The sequence below is a fragment of the Petromyzon marinus genome, chromosome 1 (genome assembly GCF_048934315.1).
Source record: "Petromyzon marinus isolate PM22_M1 ecotype Great Lakes invasive population chromosome 1, UKy_Petmar_22M1.pri1.0, whole genome shotgun sequence".
Classification (NCBI taxonomy): domain Eukaryota; kingdom Metazoa; phylum Chordata; class Hyperoartia; order Petromyzontiformes; family Petromyzontidae; genus Petromyzon; species Petromyzon marinus.
This window is the reverse complement of record NC_133667.1, coordinates 23,157,703-23,181,100: the sequence shown is the minus strand read 5'-3', so window position 1 is coordinate 23,181,100 and position 23,398 is coordinate 23,157,703. Positions and strand designations below refer to the sequence as shown.

Genomic DNA, 23,398 nt, shown 5'->3' with positions numbered 1-23,398 from the left:
AGCCAAGCTGGTTTCAGCCTGTGGATTTGGCGACCGCCATGCATAACGGATGTTACAGGCAGTGGTGGGACTACGTGGTGGGCAGCCAAGGGCAGTGCAGCAAAATAAATTGCTGTACTGTACTTATATGTTCCGTATCTCTGCTCCCTGCCTTTACAATCCCGCACTTTCCAGCATGGTTAAATAACTCCCACGACCCACGTGGTGTGGGGTGGCCCTCATCCAGCAGTGGATTGGCTCTACATGCATCTGAACATGATTGTTCCCTGCCATTTTTTTTGACGCGTGTAATTTCTTTAACGTACAAAACTGCAAAGTAATTATGAAACATCATCAGCTGGCGCGTGATGAATAGCGATAATCTGATTACACTCTGAAAATGGAGCGATAGTTATGAAATGACCAATAACCTGCCACACGGTAATCGTTCCTCTCCGTCGTTGCCCACAGCCCTGCGCGTGCAAGCGCCGCCACAGCACATGCTCTGTCATGGGGACTCACTCGAGTGACAAATGCCCGTGCCTCTCATTCACACGTGGATAGCAAACCCATTACTAATGCTGCGCACATGCATGCACGCACGCACGCACGCGCTCGCTCACAATAAGCTCGATGCCAAAAACAGCACACCAAAAAAAAAGAGCAGTTTAAGATTACGGACTCCATCAGGGTCATATTCAAATGCACAGTTGCTGCGTTCATGTCTTTAGCAATGTTTGTTGAGCAATGTTATTTTCTTTGAGTACGTGCAAGTGCGTATGCCTACGTCTGTGTGTGCGTGTGTGCGCGCCGTACGTGTGTGTCACAAATTAGCTATTCATTCTAAAATGGGGACAGGGGGGGTCGTTGGGCGGTGCGGTGGAATTTAGTTTGAACTGTGTCACGCCGGCATCTGTCGCCAAATAAAAATTTCGAAATAGGCACGCGGCGAGTTAAAATATATATAATGATTGGGTAATGAGATGGAAGTCCATGGGGATTTTTTTTCTTTATAGACTGTGCTTCTTCGTGAGAATGAAATATCCTTTGTGAACTTTGACTGCCATCAATTTTAAGAGATGAAGGCACGAAGGAATGTGTGTTGGCATGCATACACAAACTATAGCACACGCACAGAGAATGCTGGCACACAGATATGCGAAGACAAATGTCCCTGTTTCGCCACTTAAGTTATATCGGTGGCGATAACTAATGAACTTAATCTTGCCTAATCACGGAGTGTCGTGGTTGACAACTGCATGCGTTTTGTTGCCTTTGCGTCTGTGGTGCTGATGTTAACACACCCGCACTAGACGCTCGATTTATTACAATGATTGGACCTTGTGGAGGCCAAGGGTAGGTTTAAATTGCAATTTACAGCAGTGTGTTTGTGGTCAGTATCCAACTCCATATCACTGCGACTGTGATGACATGCACCAACCACTGAGCCACCACGTGCCACATGTGTTGCGACGTAAATGATGACTCGGAGGCAGATCTTCATGTAGGGGCTTGCGCCAGTTGTTTTATTAAAGACTTCTCTTCACACACGACTCCGTGTACTGCACACTCACTGCCTACACTCCACACCCCAGGGGAAGGGTACTGGGGAGGTCCCTAGCACACCCGCAGGCTACCCTAGCCTGGTGCCAATTTCCCCCTACCCCGGGGTCCCATCGCCCCCCCAGGGGAAGGGTACTGGGGAGGTCCCTAGCACACCCACAGGCTACCCTAGCCTGGTGCCAATTTCCCCCTACCCCGGGGTCCCATCGCCCCCCCAGGGGAAGGGTACTGGGGAGGTCCCTAGCACACCCACAGGCTACCCTAGCCTGGTACCAATTTCCCTCTACCCTGAGTGCCGACTTGGACTCTCCAGACGACCCTGAACACGTGACGGGTTCCAGCTTAAATCCCCCAGGGGGACATGACGTCACCGTCCCCGCCCTCTGCATGACGTCACCGTCCCGCCCCAGTGCATGACGTCACCGTCCCACCCCCTGTGCATGACGTCACCATCCGTGACGTCATCGTACCAGAGGGGTGAGCGTGACATGACATCACTGACTACTACTCTACACATGTATAATCACACTCTTTGTTTTTTTTTGGTAAAGTCACGTAAGTAAAGTAAAATAAAACAATTAAATCACGACGTTTCGGAGGCAACACAAGCTTCCGTCTTCAGGTGGAACAGTCACAGCAAGATCGCTGCATCAAGTGGGGAGCTCTGAGACCCTCGAGCTTATATGCAGGTTAAGGGTGGGGGAGGAGCCAAGTAGGGGACATTGATGGGGTGCGGGGCCAAGTTAATCCGTCTTTTGTTATGTTGAGGGTGCGGGGGATGCGGTGGGTCACTGCACGGGGGCAATGGAAAAATGGAAACAAAAATGGAAAAATTCGAAAAGAATATGCTGTGTGCTTATAAGGTAGCTAAAGTTTTGACTTGGTTTATGACATCTTTCCAGTGGTTGCTTAATTTAAAACCATCCTCTCGGTTGAAGTTGTGTCTTTGTTTGTATATCTGGATGGCTTCATGGACAAATCTTTGGTAATAACTGGGAGGTTTCCATAGTACTTTGGTATCGGAGAAAACAATCTCACGAGAACCCGCTACGGCCGACGAATTCATTCTGCCGTGTTTAAAATCTGATTTATGCTCGCGAATTCGGTCAGAAATATGTCGTTTCGTCTCCCCGATATAGCAGTCACCGCAGATACAACTCAATTTGTAAACACCGGGGTACTGTAAGTCAGGGATGACATCCTTTACGGATGGGATCAGATCACGGATTTTGTGTGCTGTATTGAATCGAACCTGGATCTTGTGTTTGTTTAGAATTTTGGAAATCTTTTTGGTAACGCCTGCTATGTATGGCAGTGTGATGATTTTGATCGGAGTGTCAAGTGGTTGTTTCTGTATGGTGGGAGAAACAGCTTGGCGGATGATACGGTCAGAGTAACCGTTCATCTTGAGGACTAGATGTACATGTTTTAATTCACTGGTCAGGTGGTGTTGGTCATAAATGCAATGAGCTCTATGGTATAATGGCTCAAAATAATTATCTCATCAAAACATTACCTGGATACAATATGGACCATTTCGCCTTGCTGATTGTCATTGAACAGGGCTAGGTTATAATAATAGGGTTTTTCCCCTTTTTTCTGGCAACAAAACTGAAACCTCTTTTTTACAAGGATTCATGTCTGCATTAACCACAATACTTGCAGTCAAATGCAAAAAAAACACACTGATAATATATGCATTGTCCTTGAAACTGATTGGCCCACACCAGAGACAGCTTTCTTTAGAGCCTAGTCTCAATTGGTGCGAGACCAGATGACGCCAAAAGGCGTACAACTCGTAGACAGTGCACTATGAAAGTAATGAGGGCTCGGGGTAAGCATCTACATCATTAGACCTCCTTTGCCAGTACCAAAATATAATAATAGGGTTTTTCCCCTTTTATCTGGCAACAAAACTGAAACCTTGTTTACAAGGATTCATGTCTGCATTAACCACAATACTTGCGGTCAAAATGCAAAAAAAAACACTGATTATATATGCATTGTCCTTGAAATTGATTGGTCCACACCAGAGACAGCTTTCTTTAGAGCCTAGTCTCAATTGGTGCGAGACCAGATGACGGCAAAAGTTAATTGGGCATGCAGTGCTGAGGCATGTTCGGTGTATGATCCAGCCAGAACTAGGCATACAATTTTTGTATCGTAAAAACTGCGTCCATATTTTTCTAGTATCTGTGGGCTCCTTACACAAACCAATACTTGTCAGGATGGATCATAAACAGGCCTGCTTAAATGTTTCCAGTAGACGAAAGTATTTATGTGAGAATTCCACGTGATGGTTATAATTGTGGTAAAATTATGTATAGCTTCGTATGGAGTATTTATCCAAACAGTTTTCATGGCGACATGAAGATGTTAATGAGATGCATACACTCACAAAATACACATTACCCGTTTTCGCCTTAAAGATAGACGAATCAGCGAGCACATATGAAGCCTCGTTTCACATGAGAGGGGGTGGACTGGGCGTCACCAAATCCTGCCACTTTTGTCTCCCCAGGCCTACTGTTCTCATTCAGTGCCAGGTCCACATTTTAGGGGTGTGGTTGACCATTTTCAGGCACATGGTGAGTTGAGGATACCGTTTCCCACCGACATAGTGGATGGTCAACAATTGACCCTAGATGGCTGAGATTTCAGCGCAGTGCTCTCACCAGGATGACAGTGGCCTTTGCCACACACAGAGAGAGGAGCCATGTGCATATGCTTTATGTGTGTGTGTTGGCATGTTTGGGGGCCAGAAATATTGAAGAGTTATGGTGGAACAATTCAAACTCATGTGCGCCATGACCTTGTGAATCGTCACTTTTCGATGGACCAATGCATCGTGCCACCCCCACTGGGGCAGCCGTCACCTGCAGGCCTCGTTAGGATTGTGCGAGCGCTGGACATATATAGTCTGTAAAGCGCGTCTGCATCGCCGGCTATGTGGGGACCTAGGCCAAACGCGTAAGTGAAATGACCGTTGTGATGTTGAAAATAGCAGTTCCTGCCTGCAGGCAGACATTTAGGAAGATCCGATGAAGGGCTCCTGGCCAAAACATTTTCTGAACCTTGTTTTTTTAAAAATCTTGTACCATTTTATATTGTTGCATAATGTCATAAAACAAAGAAATGGCTTTCAGTCATTTTGGTTTTGTGAGAGTCTCATGAAGAAATGGTAGTGCTCATAAAATAAAACATTGCCTCTGCAAAGTTTTACAGTGTTCGGGAGAGAGAGCATGGCTGGTGAGAATATTCAAAACAATCTTGGGAACTCTTAACGGATAAGTAAGGTGGGAAAACGTGTGGAGTCTCTGTGTTTACTTGCTCACACCACTGCTGGGCTTCCACTAGAGGGGGCCCCAGAGAGCCACTCTAAAAGGTGTTTGGTCCTCATCTTCCATGCTGGCCAGACATTGTGGAAGAAGTGAGAATAGGGTTTCCCCTTTTTCTGGCAACAAAACAGGTGTTGAGATGTTAAAACACCAAACTGAAACCTTTTACAAGGAATCATGTCTGCATTAACCACAATACTTGTGGTTAGAATGCAAACAAAAAACATACTCTGATACTATATGCATTGTCTTTTAAACTGATTGGTCCACACCAGAGACAGCTTTCTTTTGAGCCTCGTCTCAAAACGGAAGTTTTGGCGTACACAAACTATAGCCTAATCACATGGGACCTGCCAACCAACTATTTGTGGTGTTCCCATTTATTCTGCTGGTGGACCGTGGTTTGGGGGGATTTAAGAAACTTAATAGTGAATAATATGAAAAATGACCAGTGTAAAAGTAAAAAACCGGTTGTAATGTGCGTTTGACCTAATTTATTAATTTGATACGTTGTACAAAGTGCAATGAAAGTTTTCAGAATTGCATTTCAATGTACAGTTCCACTGCTGGATATTTATTTCTGCCCGAGGACGACCGCTTGTGTTGCGATCGAAACGTCGTGATATATTAGGTTTATTTTGTTTAATTTTTCTACCTACGTGACTTTACCGAAAGAACCAAAGAGTAAGCATTCCTGCCGTCACAAAAGCTTCAAATCTTGATTACACACAGCTCATGCCTTTTTATTCAATAGGGAACCCTTCACATCAATATACGTATTCAATTTTATTCTTAATACCTTACAAAATTGGCACAGTGGTTTGTGCGCTGTGATACGGGGTGCCACGATGGCAAGATGTTAACTATCTCGCCTGGTATACAGGAAGTTGTGGGTACGATCACAACCCTGACGCCTTTATATTTGGAGTTTGCATGTTCTCCCCGTGGCCGTGCAGATTTTTGTCCGGGTCCTCCGGTTTTTCCCTCCACATTGAGAAACATGCATTTCCAGTATTTGGGCGCTAAAGATTTCCACATGATAAACCACTTAATTGGGCTATCATTTGTGGCCAGGTCGCTTCTGAAAAAGAGCTATACAGCTAAGTGGGCATTACCTGGTAAAATATACATAGTTTAGTTTTTCATAGTTTATATAGTCTCTATGATTCCAGTGATCAGACTTTGATTCTTGGCAATCCATAATGTTAGTGGAAATTGGCATCAGAGCCCTGGCCCAGGCTTCTTGAGGTTGACTATCTATAAATAGCATCTTCTGGTGCATTGTGTGAAATTTCAGCACTGACGAGGTGCTAGCCACCCCACACCCTGGTGCCCCATGAGAGCCTGAATATACGCTCACTAACAGCACTTTCCTGAGTGTCATCTCCATAGGAGGAGTGATCGGTTGAGTTGACTTTTTTTATGGATTTGTACTTACAACCTTCACAATTATATGTCAGGTACTCTGCTACAATGCCAACTGGCTGGATTTTTGTATGTCCTCTTCGTAAACAACAACAAAGGCCTCCCAATTCTGTATGTATGTATGTTGAACTTCTTTTGCACCGTGTGTCGCCAACTGTGTTCATCGGAGGTGCGGGGGAAGGACAACAAGCTAAAAGTAGTTCTAAAGAAACACATGTTTAGTCTCTATTTAAAAGTGCGTAGCTCCAGTGGCTTCCTAATATCGGAAAGAATATTATTTCAGATGGCCGCAGAAGCACATTTGAAAGAGCGCGATGCAGTAACCGTCTTTGCAGTGACCGTCTTTGGTGTGTAGGTTGTGGGAATTATTTGACCATACCTCACTGGTCACTCTGGGTTGGTAAAATTGGAGGAGGAGGGGGGGGGGGGGCAGAGGAGGAGGAGCAGGTCAGGACCTGTTCATTTGTCACTGAAGTTCATCAAACTCAGGTTGCCAGTGTCACAGTGCAGTGCGCTCAGCACTGTGCCACCTTTCCTCCCCGCCTACCCAGTGTGCTACAAGTTGCACACATTACAATTGCATGCATGTAGGTGGCTTGGGGTCGTATTCAAGAGAGAGAGAGAGAGACTCCCGGTGTGTGGTCTACTCTGTTTTCAGAAGGAAATTGGCTGCGTGAGCACCCAGGCGTTTCCACGACACACCGAATTTCAGTTGCCTTTCTTCACCTCTCATGTATCCTGTAACACGGACAACCTTTGTTTAATTTGATGAAGTGGCCAAATTTGTTGGACGTTTAGCACAGCACAACCGCATAAATGTGCCAAAACACACCTCGAGAAACAAAACCACGGCGCTCGCATTTCCTGAGAGCCCTTGAGACATTATAAAAATGTAAATTATCGTTCGTGAGCATCTTATGAATTGTGATGCAGAGCGGGAATTATACGCGAGATGACGCTGTCGTTATGAAAGTTGTTTCGTTGCAAGTAAAAGACGAGCCATCCCGTTATTTATGTTATTGATTCGTCTTCCGAATATTGGTTCAATGACTTGCCTAATCGGACAACACAAAATTAGTTGGGGAAAAAAAGCCTGTCCTCTGTTCCCACATAGGCCCGTAGGACGGGGCTTGGTGATGTCGTCAGCATAATCAGCCGCATCATGCTGGGAATGGCTTGAAAAGGGGAGTTTCCTGCCTTTGGGAGGTAGGATATGGGACCTAATAGACTAATCGTCCCATCTCTAGTTGTGAGTTAAAATTCCGGTCAGGAGTAAACATAGCCCGTCATCTCTCCAGAGTTGAATCGGCACCACTCTTTGGGGACTCAACAGTGGTTTCCCTATTTAGAAACTGGCCTTTGTCATGGGGAAATGTGGAATTTTCACCACTGGCTGAGGGTAAGTATTGCCTACGAATGCCACCCAATTCTTTTTTCAAATAAAAAGCATATATAACCCGTAGACTTTCGCGACCAATATCATCCATAATAGAGTTTTTTTTGGGTTCGATTGCGTAAATATATAAATGTGCCCTTACTTGTTGGCTGTGTCGGGTGGTAGTGGGTTTTAATGACACATTTCTATATTTATGCGATCTAACCCAAAAAACCTCTATTATGGAAAAAGCATATATGTCTTTCATCGTATTTGAGACTTTTGGCTCAGCCCACACATACAGATACTTCCCTGGTTTTGGCTCAGAGCTGTTACCACAGCAAACAGTGGCTCATGACTAAAGAGGCCTTGTAAATCTCGTGGACTGCCAGCCACAGAACATGGCGGTATCAAATCCATTTCATGTGTGGGGTGTAACTTCACCAGCCCTTGACAATAGAGGCAATTTATTTATCTCTTTTATTTTTCTCGCATTGTTGTGTTGGTTTAGGGAGGCAGTTGTCATGTGGGTCAAGGCCTCAACAGATACCTGGGCTTGGCTTGGCTTCCTGCATGCCAAAATTGGGAGACGTCACAGCTAGCTTGCCATGCCTGCGTCCTGGTGCTGAGCTTGCACCTAGCTTTAATAAGTCATAAAAAAACCGTGTATGATATGAGGTCACAATTAGGTCATATCCTATTCAGACAATTCACTTTTGAAAATCGAGACCTGGGATACACGTTTTCAAAAAGCCATAAGTCTTTCCCGACCCCGATGAGCATGGGGCTGTGTTGATCACCATTGTCAGCCATTGGCAAGTAGATGAGATTCCAATTTCCTAAAGCAGATAGCAGTCTCTCCAAAGGACAACTACTTTTAGCTCCTCATAAAAAGTGGCACTTACTTGACCAACTGTCAAGAGTATGATGGACACATTCGATGTCTCAGAGATGTTATATTCCTGACTAGTAATCGAAAATTACCAAAGTTGCAAAAATCTAAAACCATAAAAAAAAAGCAAACAAAAATATATACATCGCATGCAAGGCAAAAATTGCTTTAAAAAAACTGCAGATAAATAACATTTTGAACAGAATTACAGAAGAATATGAAATAACATTTTAAAACATTCTCATAATTAGATTTTAATAGGTTTGGAGCATTTCTCTAGTTGCCTGCATTGTTGAGTTTCCAAAACATTCCCATTTGGGAGTGCCAAATAGTGATTCAGTCTGTGAAATTAAATTTGATTGAGAGTAGAGTGGGGGTGAACGTGATTACAAAAAAATTCAAGTGCAATTGTTAAGTTGCATGGAATGTACGTGTCATATATCATTTATTCTATTCGCACTGAAATTGTATTTCACAAATTGAACCCCTAATTGGCAAACGTGAATGTAAATGTTTTTGGAAATTTGCACAAACGGCTGCTCAGAGCAGTTACTCAGAATAATTTGTATATAAATTGAAATTGAATTCATGCCGTCACCCAACTTGGGTATGTATGTTAAACTTCTTTCGCACTGTGCATAGCCATCCGTGCTAATCGGTTGGCTATGGAGATGCAGTAACTGCATTATTCGACTTAAAAAAATAATTTTAAACGTTCAAATCCCAATCAAGAGTCGACTTGGTCAATCATCCATCCGGGGTCAGTAAAACAATGCTCAATACAACTTTGTAAGAGGTCAACAATGGTTTTCTTATTCTTGGTTCTTTCGGTAAAGTCACGTAGAAGGGACTTTACCGAAAGAACCAAGAATATGAATCCCTGCAGTCACGAAAGCTTTAAATCAAAATGGTTTTCTTATGGATAGACTGGCCTCCACCATAGTTGTGGAATTTCCACCACTGCCTCAGGGTTAGATGAAGTTGAGTGCCCCCCAATGCTCGTTTGAGCAGGGAGACACTTTGACATTTGTATGCAAGTTGAGTGTGTTTTTTGTGTACTTTAAATGTATCATGTTAAAGAACGATATCTTCATCTTTGTATTTTCGGGACTTCTGGAATTATTTCAGCAGATATATTTTTCCCAACATGAGCTGGCACTCCTGCATGGGGGATTTGGGAGGCCGCACAAAAATATTCCACGGGTATTAAGCCCTCTCGTGCAAACGCAAAAAAACCCCTAAAAAAACTCATGCATATGTGTGTTTTGTGCAGCCATAAGTAATTGGCCTAAGGCCATCAACTCACTACACTTGAGAAACCCAGTTTAATGATTGATAAATACCGACGATCTCAAATGTAAACCTGCTCAGGGCTGGATCAGTGTTCTGTCATGGGAATTTATCCCCCATGCCACCAAGCCACCACTGAGGTGCATTAATTATAGTCCACTGCACGTGCCTTTAACACGTGGGACTGATTTGCAACATTTAATAGGAAAACTGCTGCTGACTAATGCGGCACGTCCTGCCCTTGCACCCAGTCGTTAGCCACCAATAGTGATCGGCTGTCTCACCGTCTCAATAATTGCCTTGAGTGCTGATTATATTTCTATTCTCAACTTTCGATTCCTTTCAAACTGAACAAATTGTTCAAGTGCTCTTGTTTAGTCTGCAAATACTGTATATATATATTTTTTTCCAGTACCATATTTTAAAATAATCTCCCTGTGCCTACTCTGCTGTCGGCAAACAGTGCAGTCGGTTTGTGGATTCTGCTGTATTCACAGTGATGACTTTGTTACGTGTAGGTTATCGTTATTCTCTGATGCACCCAAAAAGAGCCCGAGCCCAATTCTGTGTGGAATGTTTTCTTTTTTGGTTCCCTTTCCTCTGAGGTGCAATTATTAAGCCCGCAGCTCAGAGAAAGAATTTTAAGAAGGAGCGCGCATGTTTTAGCATTTATGGAAGAAGTGCGTCTACCTTGAACCTTCGGTGTGCTGTGTGGGTGACTCATTTGCTGGCGTCTTGGATTGCGTACAAAATTCCCGAATGGAAACAAAACGCTCAACCGCTCACCAATGGCGCTCTAGGGATATGTCAGTTTTGCTTAAGCCGTGTGATTTCCTTTCCCCATGGTATGTCGCGTGGAAAGGGGAATAATGCGTCTGCATTTTTTGAGATTTTGTGCGAGTGCACCATGTCGATTGAACGTCGCGTGCCATGGTTGCTGTTTCACGGGAAAGCTTCGCGAGCGCTGATTAAATGAACACATAAATGAACTAGATATGCATTCTAGGAACTGTTGGTATTTGCATCTGGCCTGGGCCTCTAATAGGTCACCTTCAATTAAAATAATATCAAGAACAGCACGATAAACACAAACGTGGGTACTCATGCGTGCTGTTGGTCACATCACCTTCGCCTTTTCTATGTTAGGCTTGACAGGTACTCACCAACAGCACTGTCTGCAAAAGGCTACCAAGAACAAACAGGATAACTGTATAGCCGGGTTGTGTTGTTATTATAAAATCTTGACTCGCTATCAAAAGGCTAGGAGTTAAATTCCCTGCCAGGGGTTGACTCAACCCTTCATCCCTCTGAGCTTAAAATAATGAGTGGCACATTGCGGAAAATTACAGAACTGGCTCCTGTCTTAGGAATGGGGAGTTTGTGTTACCAGCCAGGGCCACGAAAGGAGATGATAAATATTCGTATGAACAATGAGACGCTTTGACTTCAAATTAGAACCAGGTGTGAGCCCTATGTCATTTATACTGCAGTTTATTTATTTTCAGAAAATACTTGAATATACAGAATAGGGGCCATTATAATGGTTCATGTCTGCAGTGTAGTTTCAGGTGATTTGGGATGCGAGCCATGAAGAGCTTGCATGCGACTCACTGTCAAATCACCACAGCTCTTTGGAGATGTTCCGTGCACTTACTTTGTGGCTACAATTGCAATGAAACACTACTTTGTGGGAAATGATTGGTAGTTGTCCTATGCATAAACGCAAATACGTCAAAGTGATTTCCTGCTCAGATGAGCATTGAGGTGCTGCTTATTTCTTATTTACAGCTTTAAGCCAGTGGCGCAAATTCCACATATCTATGGCGGGGGCGAGTCCATCCATAGTACAACCACTGTTGTCTTTCCCAAAATGTGATGCTCATTTTGTTGATCGCGGAGGAATGATGAGTCAACCCCCAACTAGGATTTCAACTCTGAACCTTTCCGATCGCCATGCTGTTCCCTCTGACGCTGAGCCACCTGCATAAACTGACACACATAATACGAATGTAGAATGTCCACCACTTGCTCAAGAAGAGTAACAAGTCTTCAGAGGGGGTGGGGTCATCCATAGCCCGAGACAATGTGGCATTGTCATGCTCAACAGATGCACTTTTTGAAGACCACCCCGAGCAGGTATTGAGAGACAGCATGGTGGAGCAGAGATGTGAAGGAGGATGATATTTGTGGTAAACCTGTAGAGTCATGACTTAAGGATGAAAAATCAATTTTTAAAAAAATGTATTATGAATTGGTGGTGGGAGTGATTGCCTTTTTATTGGTGGTGATGATGAGGTAGAGAGTATGTGGCCATATGGGGGTGTGAAATGAGACAAGTTGGGATAAATCCATGGATTCCAAGACTCACTGAAGGATGTTTGAGATGGAATGAGATGGATTATCAACGTGGATGTTGAAATCACCAGGAATGATGATCCAGTGGACAGGCGGAGAGACCCAAGGTTGAGGCGAGACCATACAAGTGAGACATTTTGGTTTTCCTTTGGCGGACGATGTCTATTGGAATAGTTTGACATGAGAGGGCTGTGAAAATTGAAAATGTATGGTCGATCTATAAAGCTGAGTCGTATTGTCGACAAACACACTTTGATGGAATCCTGGGGTACCACTTGAGAAAGTGAGTGGAGCTCAGAGGGTGTGTGCCAAGTGTTTGTGTGTGCCAAGTCAACATGCTCTTAAGTGCAACATGAAAAAAAGATTGGCATAGTAGAAATAACTTGATGATTTATAAGTTTAACTTTTATTGTACACTTTGGTTGAGGTCAATTATATTTTTGGCTTATTTGGGTCCCACCTTTAGTTCCCCAAATCACTGCTTTCCGACAGTGGCAATGCTGATGGATAGTTTAGTTTGCGTTCTGTAATTGTCACCATATCGGTGTCATAATGTTTGTTGCATAAAAAGGGTCTGTGCCTCTCTGTTCAAACCAACAGTGGAGCAGCCATCATCTCCACTGTCAGACCTGAGACATTGGTGACAGTTACAAAAAAATCTACGATGGTGGTCTGGTCTCTGGGATGGACGAGTGGTTTGGACCTCCGGTCAAGTGATTATCATCTAATTTATCCCTGAAGGATTATTGGCTGAGTTGACTGCAGACCAGAATGGAAACTTCCACCCTTCTGCTTGGTGTGCTGAGCACTTTTGCCGCCGCTCCACTCCACTGGAAGCAATGGGGTCAGATTTGATGATTCACTTTTGTCTTGCATCCCAGCATCAGGGCCTGCTCAAAAACCCCTGTGCTGGATGCTAAACATATTATATTTGATGCATCCATTTCCCTAGTAAAACATGATTTTTACATCATAGGGCCGCCTTTTCCAGCATCAAAATGTAAGAATAGGTGTTACCCTTCATGGCAATAAAACAGGTGGTTAATGCAGACATGATTCCTTGAAAAAGGTTTCAGTTTGGTGTTTTAAAATCTTAACCCCTGTTTGATTGCCAGAAAGGGTAAAACCTATTCTATATTTTGGTACTGGCAAGGGAGGTCCCATGATGTAGTTGCTCACCCCGAACCCTCATTACTATGATAGTGGCATTGTCTTTGTGCTGTACGCCTTTTGGCGTCCTCTGGTCTAACACCGTTTTGAGACTAGGCTGTAAAGAAAGCTGTCTCTGGTGTGGACCAATCAGTTGCAAAGACAATGTAAATGATATCAGAGCATATATTTTTGTTTGCATGTTCACCACATACATGCTTCCTTGCAAAAGGTTTCAGTTTGTTGTTTTAACATCTTAACACAACTGTTTGATTGCCAGAAAGGGTAAAACCTATTCTTAGCTCTTTCGGTAAAGTCACGTTGAAGGGAAACAATAAAATAATAAAATATATATAAAACAAAACAAAAAAAGTAAAACCTATTGTTATATTAATTTTACACCACCATCCTCCATGCATTGTGCTTGGAAGAATCGATGATTTATGGTTTAAACAAATTGTATGTAATTTCTTGACTTAAAGCTTTCATGACTGCAGGAATTCATACTCTATGGGTCTTAACGAAAGACCCAAAGACTATGTATGTAATTTATATTTCATTTAAGCTGAGGGAGCAATCAGGACTCTCCAATCACAACAACCGTGGAATACCCTGTTTGTTGATTGTGCAATTCTCTTTAAGGATCCTTTACCCGTCCTCTACAATATCGATGTCTTTTGTTTGTGTTGCTGCTGCTGTGCTTTTGCGGCATCATGGATCTCCCGGGTAAACGGGACCATCCGTGTAACGAATCAAATAAACTTAAACAAATACCGGAAACGGGACAAATGACACTGTAAAAGAAGCATTATTGACAATTCAATCTTAATTGTGCCCTGAATAGTGAGCATCCAATCGCAGGAGATGGGGAGGGGGTGTCAATGTGAATTGATACTCGCCTTTTGGCTATTATTAGTTGAAACGTTTGTGAGCATCGCGAGCGTGGTGCTTGGTAGCCGGCTGATTGGAATTGCAGTGATCACTCAGCCGTGAGTGTCGTCGCATCAGAAGGAATTAAATAAACCAGGCTCTGTTTTGACGTATCCTTAATTGGCATGTGTCATTGGTAAGTTCGTAAAAAGGCCTCGTTGCCTTTACTATCTGAATGCTAAGTGTTGAAAACACTCGTGTACAGTTGATTGGGAATGTGGTTGCAGATTTTTCCAGGAAGGCATGTAGATGAGTGGTATTTTGGTTAATGATTAATTCTCCAGCATTCACCCTCTTTTTGTGTGCGCGGGACGAGATTTGTTGTTGCTTTATTAAGGGTAAGCGTCGGCGACAAAGAAGTTGAAATGACTGTGTGCATATGATAAACGTATCATGCACGCACAGAGCTTATCCCCCATGTACAATGTACGTGTTTGCATCGTAGTATCTCAAATTCAAAAGTGTGTCTGCTCAAGCCAGCGTGGGGGGATTGCCATTCCTCTGAGTCCAGCGGTGGACAATCCACACTCCTTTTGGCAGCAGGCAACCTTTCCACAGGACAACCGCCCGTGGACTTTAAAAAAAAGCATGACATATATACTTTTTTTATCAACCTCAGGGGGATGATGGGTTGTAGTGACCCCCTGACCTTGATTTGATGTATTGTATTGCTGAATGACCTTCCTCTCATTTGGCTTGTCTGCCAGTGAAGGCCATCCAGAATAAACGTGAAGTGGAGCGAACAGGCCTTTGCTGTGTTGATATTTATCTTTTTAATCAGCCTCCGTGATAAGTGAAAGCAACTGCAGCTTAATTTCGGAGCAGTGCAAAATGGTGAGATGCCGACTCCCTCGCCCTGTATGCATGAGGTTGTGGGTTCGACCCTGATGCCTGCATATTTGGAGTTTGCATGTTCTCCCTGTGGTTGTGTGGCTTTTTCTCCAGGTTCTCCGGTTCCTCCCCCCCCCCCCACACATTTAGAAAAATGCGTTTAGAGTATTTGATTGCAATACATTTCCACACGATAAGCCACTTCGTTGAGCTATCATTTGTGGCCAGGTCACATAGCTCAGTGGGCCTTACCTGGTAGAATAAAAATAGCTTAGTTTAGTAATAGTTTTATTCATCATCAGCCATGGTCAACCCAGTGTAGGATGAAGACCTCCCTAAGCCACGACTATGCGATGTAAAAATCCACCCAGCACCTGCACACAAGCTAATTAATGACTCCATCTTCTTGGTGGATGCCCTCTCGGACACGTTGGCTGCCACTCCATCGGCCGTCTTCCCTTCTAGTAACGTGTCCTGCCCAAGCCAACCTACTTTTCTATTCATATACATGTGCTATACATATCCCATTGCCTGTTTTTTTACATGCCGTGGTATGTTGGTAAATGTGTCATGATGGTTGTTTTTTTATGTACACGTAGAAAATTACTTTCCATTCATTTGCGCCCTTGCACTTTAATAATATGTAACATTCTATCTTGATTGGAAGCTTTTGTGACTGCAGGAATCCATACTCCTTGGTTCTTTCGGTAAAGTCACGTGGGTAGAAATAATAATAGATCACGACGTTTCGATCGCAACACAAGCAACCGTCATCAGGCGAAACGTTGTGATCTATTATTTTTTCTACCTACGTAACTTTACCGAAAGAACCAAAGAGTACGTAACATTCTTTTAAACAATATAAAAGAAAACACGCATTGTTAGTTTTGTGTAAAATTGTTTTAATGGTTCAAGCCTGAACTGGTTCCTCCATTTCTGTGTGTATGCCAATGTACTACACAGCAAAGGGTCACCTATCTATTATTTTGAAAATTATCCTGGCATTTAATTTGTACAAATGAGATGGGGGTTCCTCTGTACTATGTTTGTGTGTATATAAACATGCCATAAACTATATTCTTAGCTCTTTCGGTAAAGTCACGTTGAAGGGAAACAATAAAATAATAAAATATATATAAAACAATAAAAATTCTCACGACGTTTCGACCATAACACAAACGGTCATCATCAGGTGTATGACGACCGTTTGTGTTATGGTCGAAACGTCGTGAGGATTTTTATTGTTTTATATATATTTTATTATTTTATTGTTTCCCTTCAACGTGACTTTACCGAAAGAGCTAAGAATATGCATTACTGCAGTCACGAAAGCTTTAAATCAAAATTTATGCCATAAACTTTCACTAAAATGTTTCCCTGGTGCCACACCCATTATTCATTAAAGTTATTCACAGTAAATGAGCAGCCTTCTGGTTCTCCAAAGGTTACATTGCATTATTCATTAAACCCATTCACAGAATTTTGGGCGTTTGTTCTCGTGCCAATATTTACGGTTGAGGATTGCAGTTAGGGCTCTGAAGGCGGAATGATAATTGCATCTGATTTGCAGTGAATATTTCACCGGCTTACACTTATTGGGAAGTCAAATAGTGGCCATCCCATGGAGTTTACTGGCCCCCACTGTCGGAATGTAGAATTCACACCGGTGGTATAACTCTTTGTGCATATGCTGCAGTTGCATAAATGTCTGTTATATCTATGGTTCGAGTGCCCAACTCGCGTTCCTAATAGTTTCCAATTTAATATTTGAAGGCATTTTGTGCATCTGTATGGATATTTAGTCACACGTGTCGGTGGGCGTGCCTGGGCTTGTATGCAGGCTTATGCACATGTGCACAAGGGGTGTTACGAGCCTGCACGTTTGTGTTGGTGGGGGAGTGAGTGGCAGCGTAGTGTTTACCGCACGCACGGTGGTGCAATCTCATTGACCTGGGTTTACATCCTGGATGTAAACAACATCGATGGTGATTAGTTTCTGAACTTGGCCTCGACTTTCTCAACATTTAGCTCTGTGTAAAATGAATACCAGGTGCATTGTGTGAACATCACCACTGAGAAGACAGAGGCAGCCAGCTAGGCTGCCAGTTAAGCTGCCTTTTGGACAGGCTGCACCACTCCACCGTGTGCTACGCTGTGTTTGCTAACAGCAGTTGCCCCAGCAGTCTGTGAGGCTAAATGGGGGAGTGTTTGCTTTTGTTTGTGTCGGTGTTGGTAAGTGCGCTTCGGCCATCTCGTGTACGTGGGAGGCTGCGTGTGCATTAACGTGCGCTTTTGCCTCTCTGCGTGCGTGCGTGCCTGCATCAGTGAACTGGGTGGACCACGGGCGCACGCTACGCGAGCAGGGTGTGGAGGAGAATGAGACGCTACTGCTGAGACGCAAGTTTTTCTACTCGGACCAGAATGTGGATTCACGTGATCCTGTTCAGCTCAATCTGCTCTACGTGCAGGTAATCATTCTACGTTTTGTGCATCTCATGTCACGTGCAGTGTCTTCCTCCTCGAGCCAGTAGCCCTCATCGTCCAAACTCATCTCCCTTGGATAGCCTTGACCAAACGTTTTAAAATGACATTCCCATAACAAGGGGCATCCTGTCTCCACTTTTGACTTACGATAAAATGAGGATAATTTTGTTGCAAGGGAGGGGGATGTTGCGCTCAGTCGACTCACATGAGGGCTTTCAACACCCGTTGCGTTTTCAGCGCCGTGTTAATATTGGACTGGGCCACGGAGAGCATGATCACATGTGTGGAATTTGCAGCATTAGCCTAGAGCTGTCAACATAAATGAGCACCACCTCCTGCTCATTTGAGCAGAGAAACACTGGCTTTTAGCCACCACTTTAGTTGCTTTCTTGAATCTGCCTTGCAAATGTGCGTTGTGCAACTATCGAGACTAAGCATGGGCAATAATGGGCATGAAAGCGAGTGGTGGCACTGATGTCAGTGGGTCAAGTCCGTTTTTTTTTTAATAAGGAAGATTGAGCTTTATCCCGGCCAAAGCAGCTGGCATGCTATATATGGGAAGGGAGGGTTTACAGGAGTTGTGAAGAACAAAAGTAGAGCAATATTATAAATATGGCTAATACATAATAATAAATTATGATGAGCAAAAATTATAAACAACCAGAACTATGTACAATGGAAATCTAGTCAGCATTCTCAAAAAAACATACATAACACTAATGAAAGAAATGCACATATTGCATTTAAAATATCATTAATAATGGCAAGGGTTACAGTTGCATTTTCATCGTTTGAATTAAAGCTCTCCAAAAATAGCATTTTAAAGTTCCGGTTGCAAAAAGGGCTTTGCTAATAGTATTCACAAATGTGGTTCTAGTAGTTATCAAGCAATGCCTTCAATGCAGATTAAGAAGATAGGGGGTCAGATTATTGAGGAGTAACCAATTCATCCTATAATTCAGGCACTGCTTTTGATAAAAGATCCCTCGACCCATATTACATTCTGAATGTGTGTGTGTGTGTTTGTGGCTCCGTCTCATGCCCGGGTGTAGGCTCGAGATGACATCCTCAACAGCTCGCACCCCGTCTCATACGACAAGGCGTGCGAGTTCGCCGGCATTCAGGCGCAGATTCAGTTTGGGCCGCACGTGGAACACAAGCACAAGGCTGGCTTCCTGGAGTAAGGCGACCTCACTCGCACCCAACCCCGACCTCCACCAACGATAGCTTGCGACTCTTACCCATGCGTCAAATCCTCCAGCATATTTATATCTTTGAAGCTTACATCCCGTGCAGCTCATCTCAAATCTCCTGTCTCGTGACACAAGAGTCTGGAATGTGCTGAGAGAAATCAAATGGAAATGGAGCAGAAGTGGCCAGCAGGCTCAGGTAGTAATACCACCCGGCACTGCTGAGAATCGGAGCAGCCACGCGGCATTGGAACAGGTTCTCAGTAAATCTTGTGGGTTATCTCTCCAGCATGCCGGTGTGCTAACTTAGTAACTAATTGGTATGGGGCATCCTTACTAATTGGCTGTGTCGGTTGGAGGTGGATTCACGACACGTGTACATTTACGCGATCTAACCCAATTTTTTTATTATGAATTATATTGGTCATGAAAGGCCTACGTGTTAAATTTAGTTTCTATGTGTCTTGGGCATAACAGGTCCATGTTATGAGCCTGGTCACCAGCAATTACACAAAATACCATAATGTCAAATTTAGCTTGTACTTAATTCAGCTCATGTAAAGGCCTGTGGACTATAAGCTTTTGTGTGATTTCCTTGCCTTAAAAGGTATAGCACTGAGCATGAATAATTTGCTTCTTGATGTGCATTTATAAGTAGTTCTGTAGCATCTTCCGGGGGCTCTGTGCAAACATGCACATAATTCTTGGACATTTTATGAAAAAAGGTATTCATATCATGAACATACTGCTATTCACGTGCTCACGTAATAGCATTTAATGTATATGCTGTATATATTTATTTTTTTAATCAAAGTAAAATTACGTGTTATTAACCTCCAGGTTGTTTATAGCTTTTTGTTGAGTGTTTCTACGGTATAATTTTAGGAATCTGCTCATGAAAATGTTATCAGAGCTAGTCATTTGATTTTCTGGTTGCTACAACCAGGTGTTTTCTGCCACTGTGAAGTGCCACATTTGTGAAGATAGCCCTTGCAATTAAGAAGCTACTCAAAACACATTTGTTGGAAAGTGCACATTTTTAGCCATCGTTGCCAGCGACCACAGCTTGCGCTCTAGCCAAGACGTTTGCGCTGCCCAACACGTGATACAGATCAGGCTTTTTGGGGGTGCCCACCCCTGCTACCTAACTCGCTCTCAAGAATGCTTGGCTATAGGGACATCTGTATTGACTGCCATGTGAAATAATCCTCTTTTTATGACCCACGTTGCAATGATTGGCCACCCCCAAACGGGATTCGAACTGGCGTACTAGTTTGTTAAACACACTACAACCTGGCTGGATAACATATATATAATTTACATTCAGAAATACTTTTTTCCCAGTGTATTTATGATGCATGCAAAGCCTGAAACATTTAGTGTGCAGCCTGCCTGGCAGACTGCAAGCGATGCACTGCATTGGCTCAGCCGTCAAGTACAGCACCATGTGCATGATATAACATGGGCGCTTGTAAGAGCCAGACAGGCCTGGCAACATCCAGTGAGTGGCCATTCAATGTGCACGTCACTCAAGCATTCCATTCATTGCAGACAAGATTTTGTGGATTATTCTCAGATGGCGTCGGTTGTAGAATAAAGCCCCCCAATGTATAATGTTGCATTGTTGGTCACTGTCTGAAGCCAATTGTATGAAGCCATTTGAGTTAAGGCAGAACACACTACAACGCAATGTGATTTGGATTCATAACAAATGCCTTCAAAAGATGAAATAGACTCGTGTGCAGGTGTTAGGTGGATTATCACATCGTGAGATTTTGAGAGATGGCAGTGGCTTGGAGAGAGGTCTTCATCCAGCACTGAATTGGTCATGGTTGATGACGATGATTATGGTGATGCTATCCTGCTGAAACAAATAATGAAGTGGTGCTGCTATACATTTTCAGCCCTGGTGAAAATTCCACATTCCTATGGGCGACCACTGTCTGTTAATAAGACAAGCCACCGTTGACTTCTCACAAAGTGGTACTCATTTAATTCCCATGGAGGCCTGTTGCTCTGACCCCTGAACCAGCATGTGAACTTGTGTGCGTCAAATATCCACAACCACGATGCCACGTCGTTGGATTAATTACAAACACATGACAGCATGGGTATTATGTACTGATAATTTCCATACGACTACAAAAATACATTCACTTACAGAGGTGTAGTGACATTGCAGGATGTCACTATGTTGTGCCGGCCCGAGAGAGGCACGGCGTGCGATGTAACGACGTCACAGACACCACTATGATGTGGGTGTAGTACTGGCCCTAGAGAGTCACGGCGTGCGATGTAACGACATCACAGACACCACTATGGTGTGGGTGTAGTGCCGGCCCTAGAGAGTCACAGCGTGCGATGTAACGACATCACAGACACCACTATGGTGTGGGTGTAGTACCGGCCCTAGAGGGGCTCGGTCAGCACTGATTGATAGCACTGGATGGCACCACGCTTGGTGTGGAGTGCCAGCCCTACAGGATAGGGTGTGGGAGTGCTGGTCGTAGGAATGAGGTTACTAAAGGCCATGGCACTCTGGTTGACCCGAGAGGACACGTGACCGGTTAAGTGTACAAAGGTGCCCCAGGTGGGGGCTAGGGGTGGTCACGTGATCGGGGTCCAGATCCTGCTCAAGGATTCTGGAAGGTGGTCGTGGTCAAGGGTGGAGCCAGCCACGTCCAGATAATATAAGCCGGGTACCCAGAGGGACCGGCGTTGTTGCTCATCCTGAAGAAACCTTCGTCTATGTTCTACGTTCTCCAAGTCTCCAACACGTGGACCTGGACCTGAGCTGTGGTCCCGGTCCGTAGTAGCGGTGACGATGTAATTAGTGTAGTTAGCCTGGTGGTTACCACCATAGGTTGTTAAGGGGCAGTTACCTCGTTTGTTGGTGTTAAATAAATCTGTTGCCTCCAAGAGTACGTCTGTGACTCAGTTGATCTCACTACAGAAGAATATAAAGTAAAACATTTATGCGTTTCGGTAGACAAGGGCCTATTCAACACGTTATACCATACGTAATCTTGCATGTCGAAACCCCACTGCACGCCTTAATCGTTTTTACTTTTGTCTGCATTTGAGACCGCTGAATAAATAAGGATGGTGCACAAACTTTGAGAGTCGTTATGCAAGCAGACAATCAACAAACTTATAGAGTAATGGAACGCAATCTGAATATTTCCTTAAGCATTGCAGCTCGATATTTTGAGGGCTGTGGTATTTTGTCAATGCAAATGATCTATGTGTTTTAACGATTCTTAATTAGATGTATTAAGTTCCTATTTATTATTCATGGTTAATGAATGCCAAAACAATTCTATATTAAAACGTGCAGTGTTTAATAATCATATTAGCGTGTGCAGTTATTTATATGTCTGAAACTTGTGCATGCCAATTTATGCATAACAAAAAGGGAATGTTAATTTTCTTCCTTATTCCTCGTGCATGTATATCGTTGATGATGTCAGAAAATAGCGAAAATGTTTAAGCATTCGATGCAAATTAGGATGGCAACTTTTAATGAAATTACTTATTACATTTCCCCAACAAAAAGTGTTAATACGGCAGAGCTGAATAAATTAAGCTGCTTAAACATGATTGTTATTACACATTTATATTTAAGTGCTATAATCCCATTGTATATACATAGAAGTTCACTCCTTTTGTAGAATTTTGATGCCAGGATATATTTTGGCACCCACATTTTTTCTGCACCTCGTGAGATTTTAACTACCTACCTTGGTATCCAGGAGGTCATGGGTTGGATCTCGACCATGATGCCTGTATATTTGAAGTTTGCATGTTCTCCCTGTGGTTGTGCGGATTTTTTTTGCCAGGTCTGGTTTTTTCCTCCACATTTAGAAACATGTATTTAGACTATTTGGCTGCTATAAATGTCCACGTGATAAGCCACTTCGATGAGCTATCATTTGTGGCCAGACCGTTTCTGAAAAAGAGCTGTATATCTCAGTGGGCCTTACCTGCTAAAATAATTTCCTGCACACTTTTACATTTTTAAGAACAAATGCTATCTGCAGCTGTACATTGGTTTTAAAAAGTGAAAACAAGTGGGTATGGGGCAGTGGTGCTCATATATGTAAGAGGCCCTGAATAATTTGTGGGGAATTTCACATTTCCTTATTGGGTGCCAGGCTCTCCATAGGATGACCACTTTTGATTATTCAAACGGTGGTAGTCAGCTTTTAAACCCTCTGGTAGAATTTAAACTTGCCACTGTCCAGTTATAGGCCAAGCGGGTCTGATGACAATGTCAATGGGCCGAATATTTTAACATGAAAGTGATGTCTAAGTATTTATATAAGAATGTTTGATATGTTAGTCTGTGTTTCTTATTAGATGGTGTTTGTCTTTTCAGTTTAAAGGAGTTTTTGCCCAAGGAGTATGTCAAACAGAAAGGATCAGAAAAGAAGATTTTTCAGGTATGATATTTCCCCCTCAAAGTAATGATCAAATTTAAGGTGTGTGGTTTAATCACATCCCTTTACGTGTTGATTTCCAGTTTCTTTTGGTATTATTGTTGTTTTTTCTTTTGGCACTTTTTTTGTGTGTATCTTTGACGCGTTCTATTCCATTG

At 43.2% G+C, this 23,398-nt stretch overlaps 1 protein-coding gene across 9 annotated transcripts in view; it reads left to right on the top strand.

The window, feature by feature from the left end:
* Nucleotides 1-23,398, top strand: part of LOC116937147 (talin-2-like) — a 246,255-nt gene that overhangs the window by 115,808 nt on the left and 107,049 nt on the right. For all 9 annotated transcript variants that reach the window (XM_076065751.1, XM_032944800.2, XM_032944373.2 and 6 more), the window contains 3 exons: nucleotides 17,453-17,595; nucleotides 18,664-18,791; nucleotides 23,180-23,243. In XM_076065751.1, coding sequence (XP_075921866.1) covers nucleotides 17,453-17,595; nucleotides 18,664-18,791; nucleotides 23,180-23,243 — 335 coding nt within the window. The remainder of the gene's footprint in view (nucleotides 1-17,452; nucleotides 17,596-18,663; nucleotides 18,792-23,179; nucleotides 23,244-23,398) is intronic.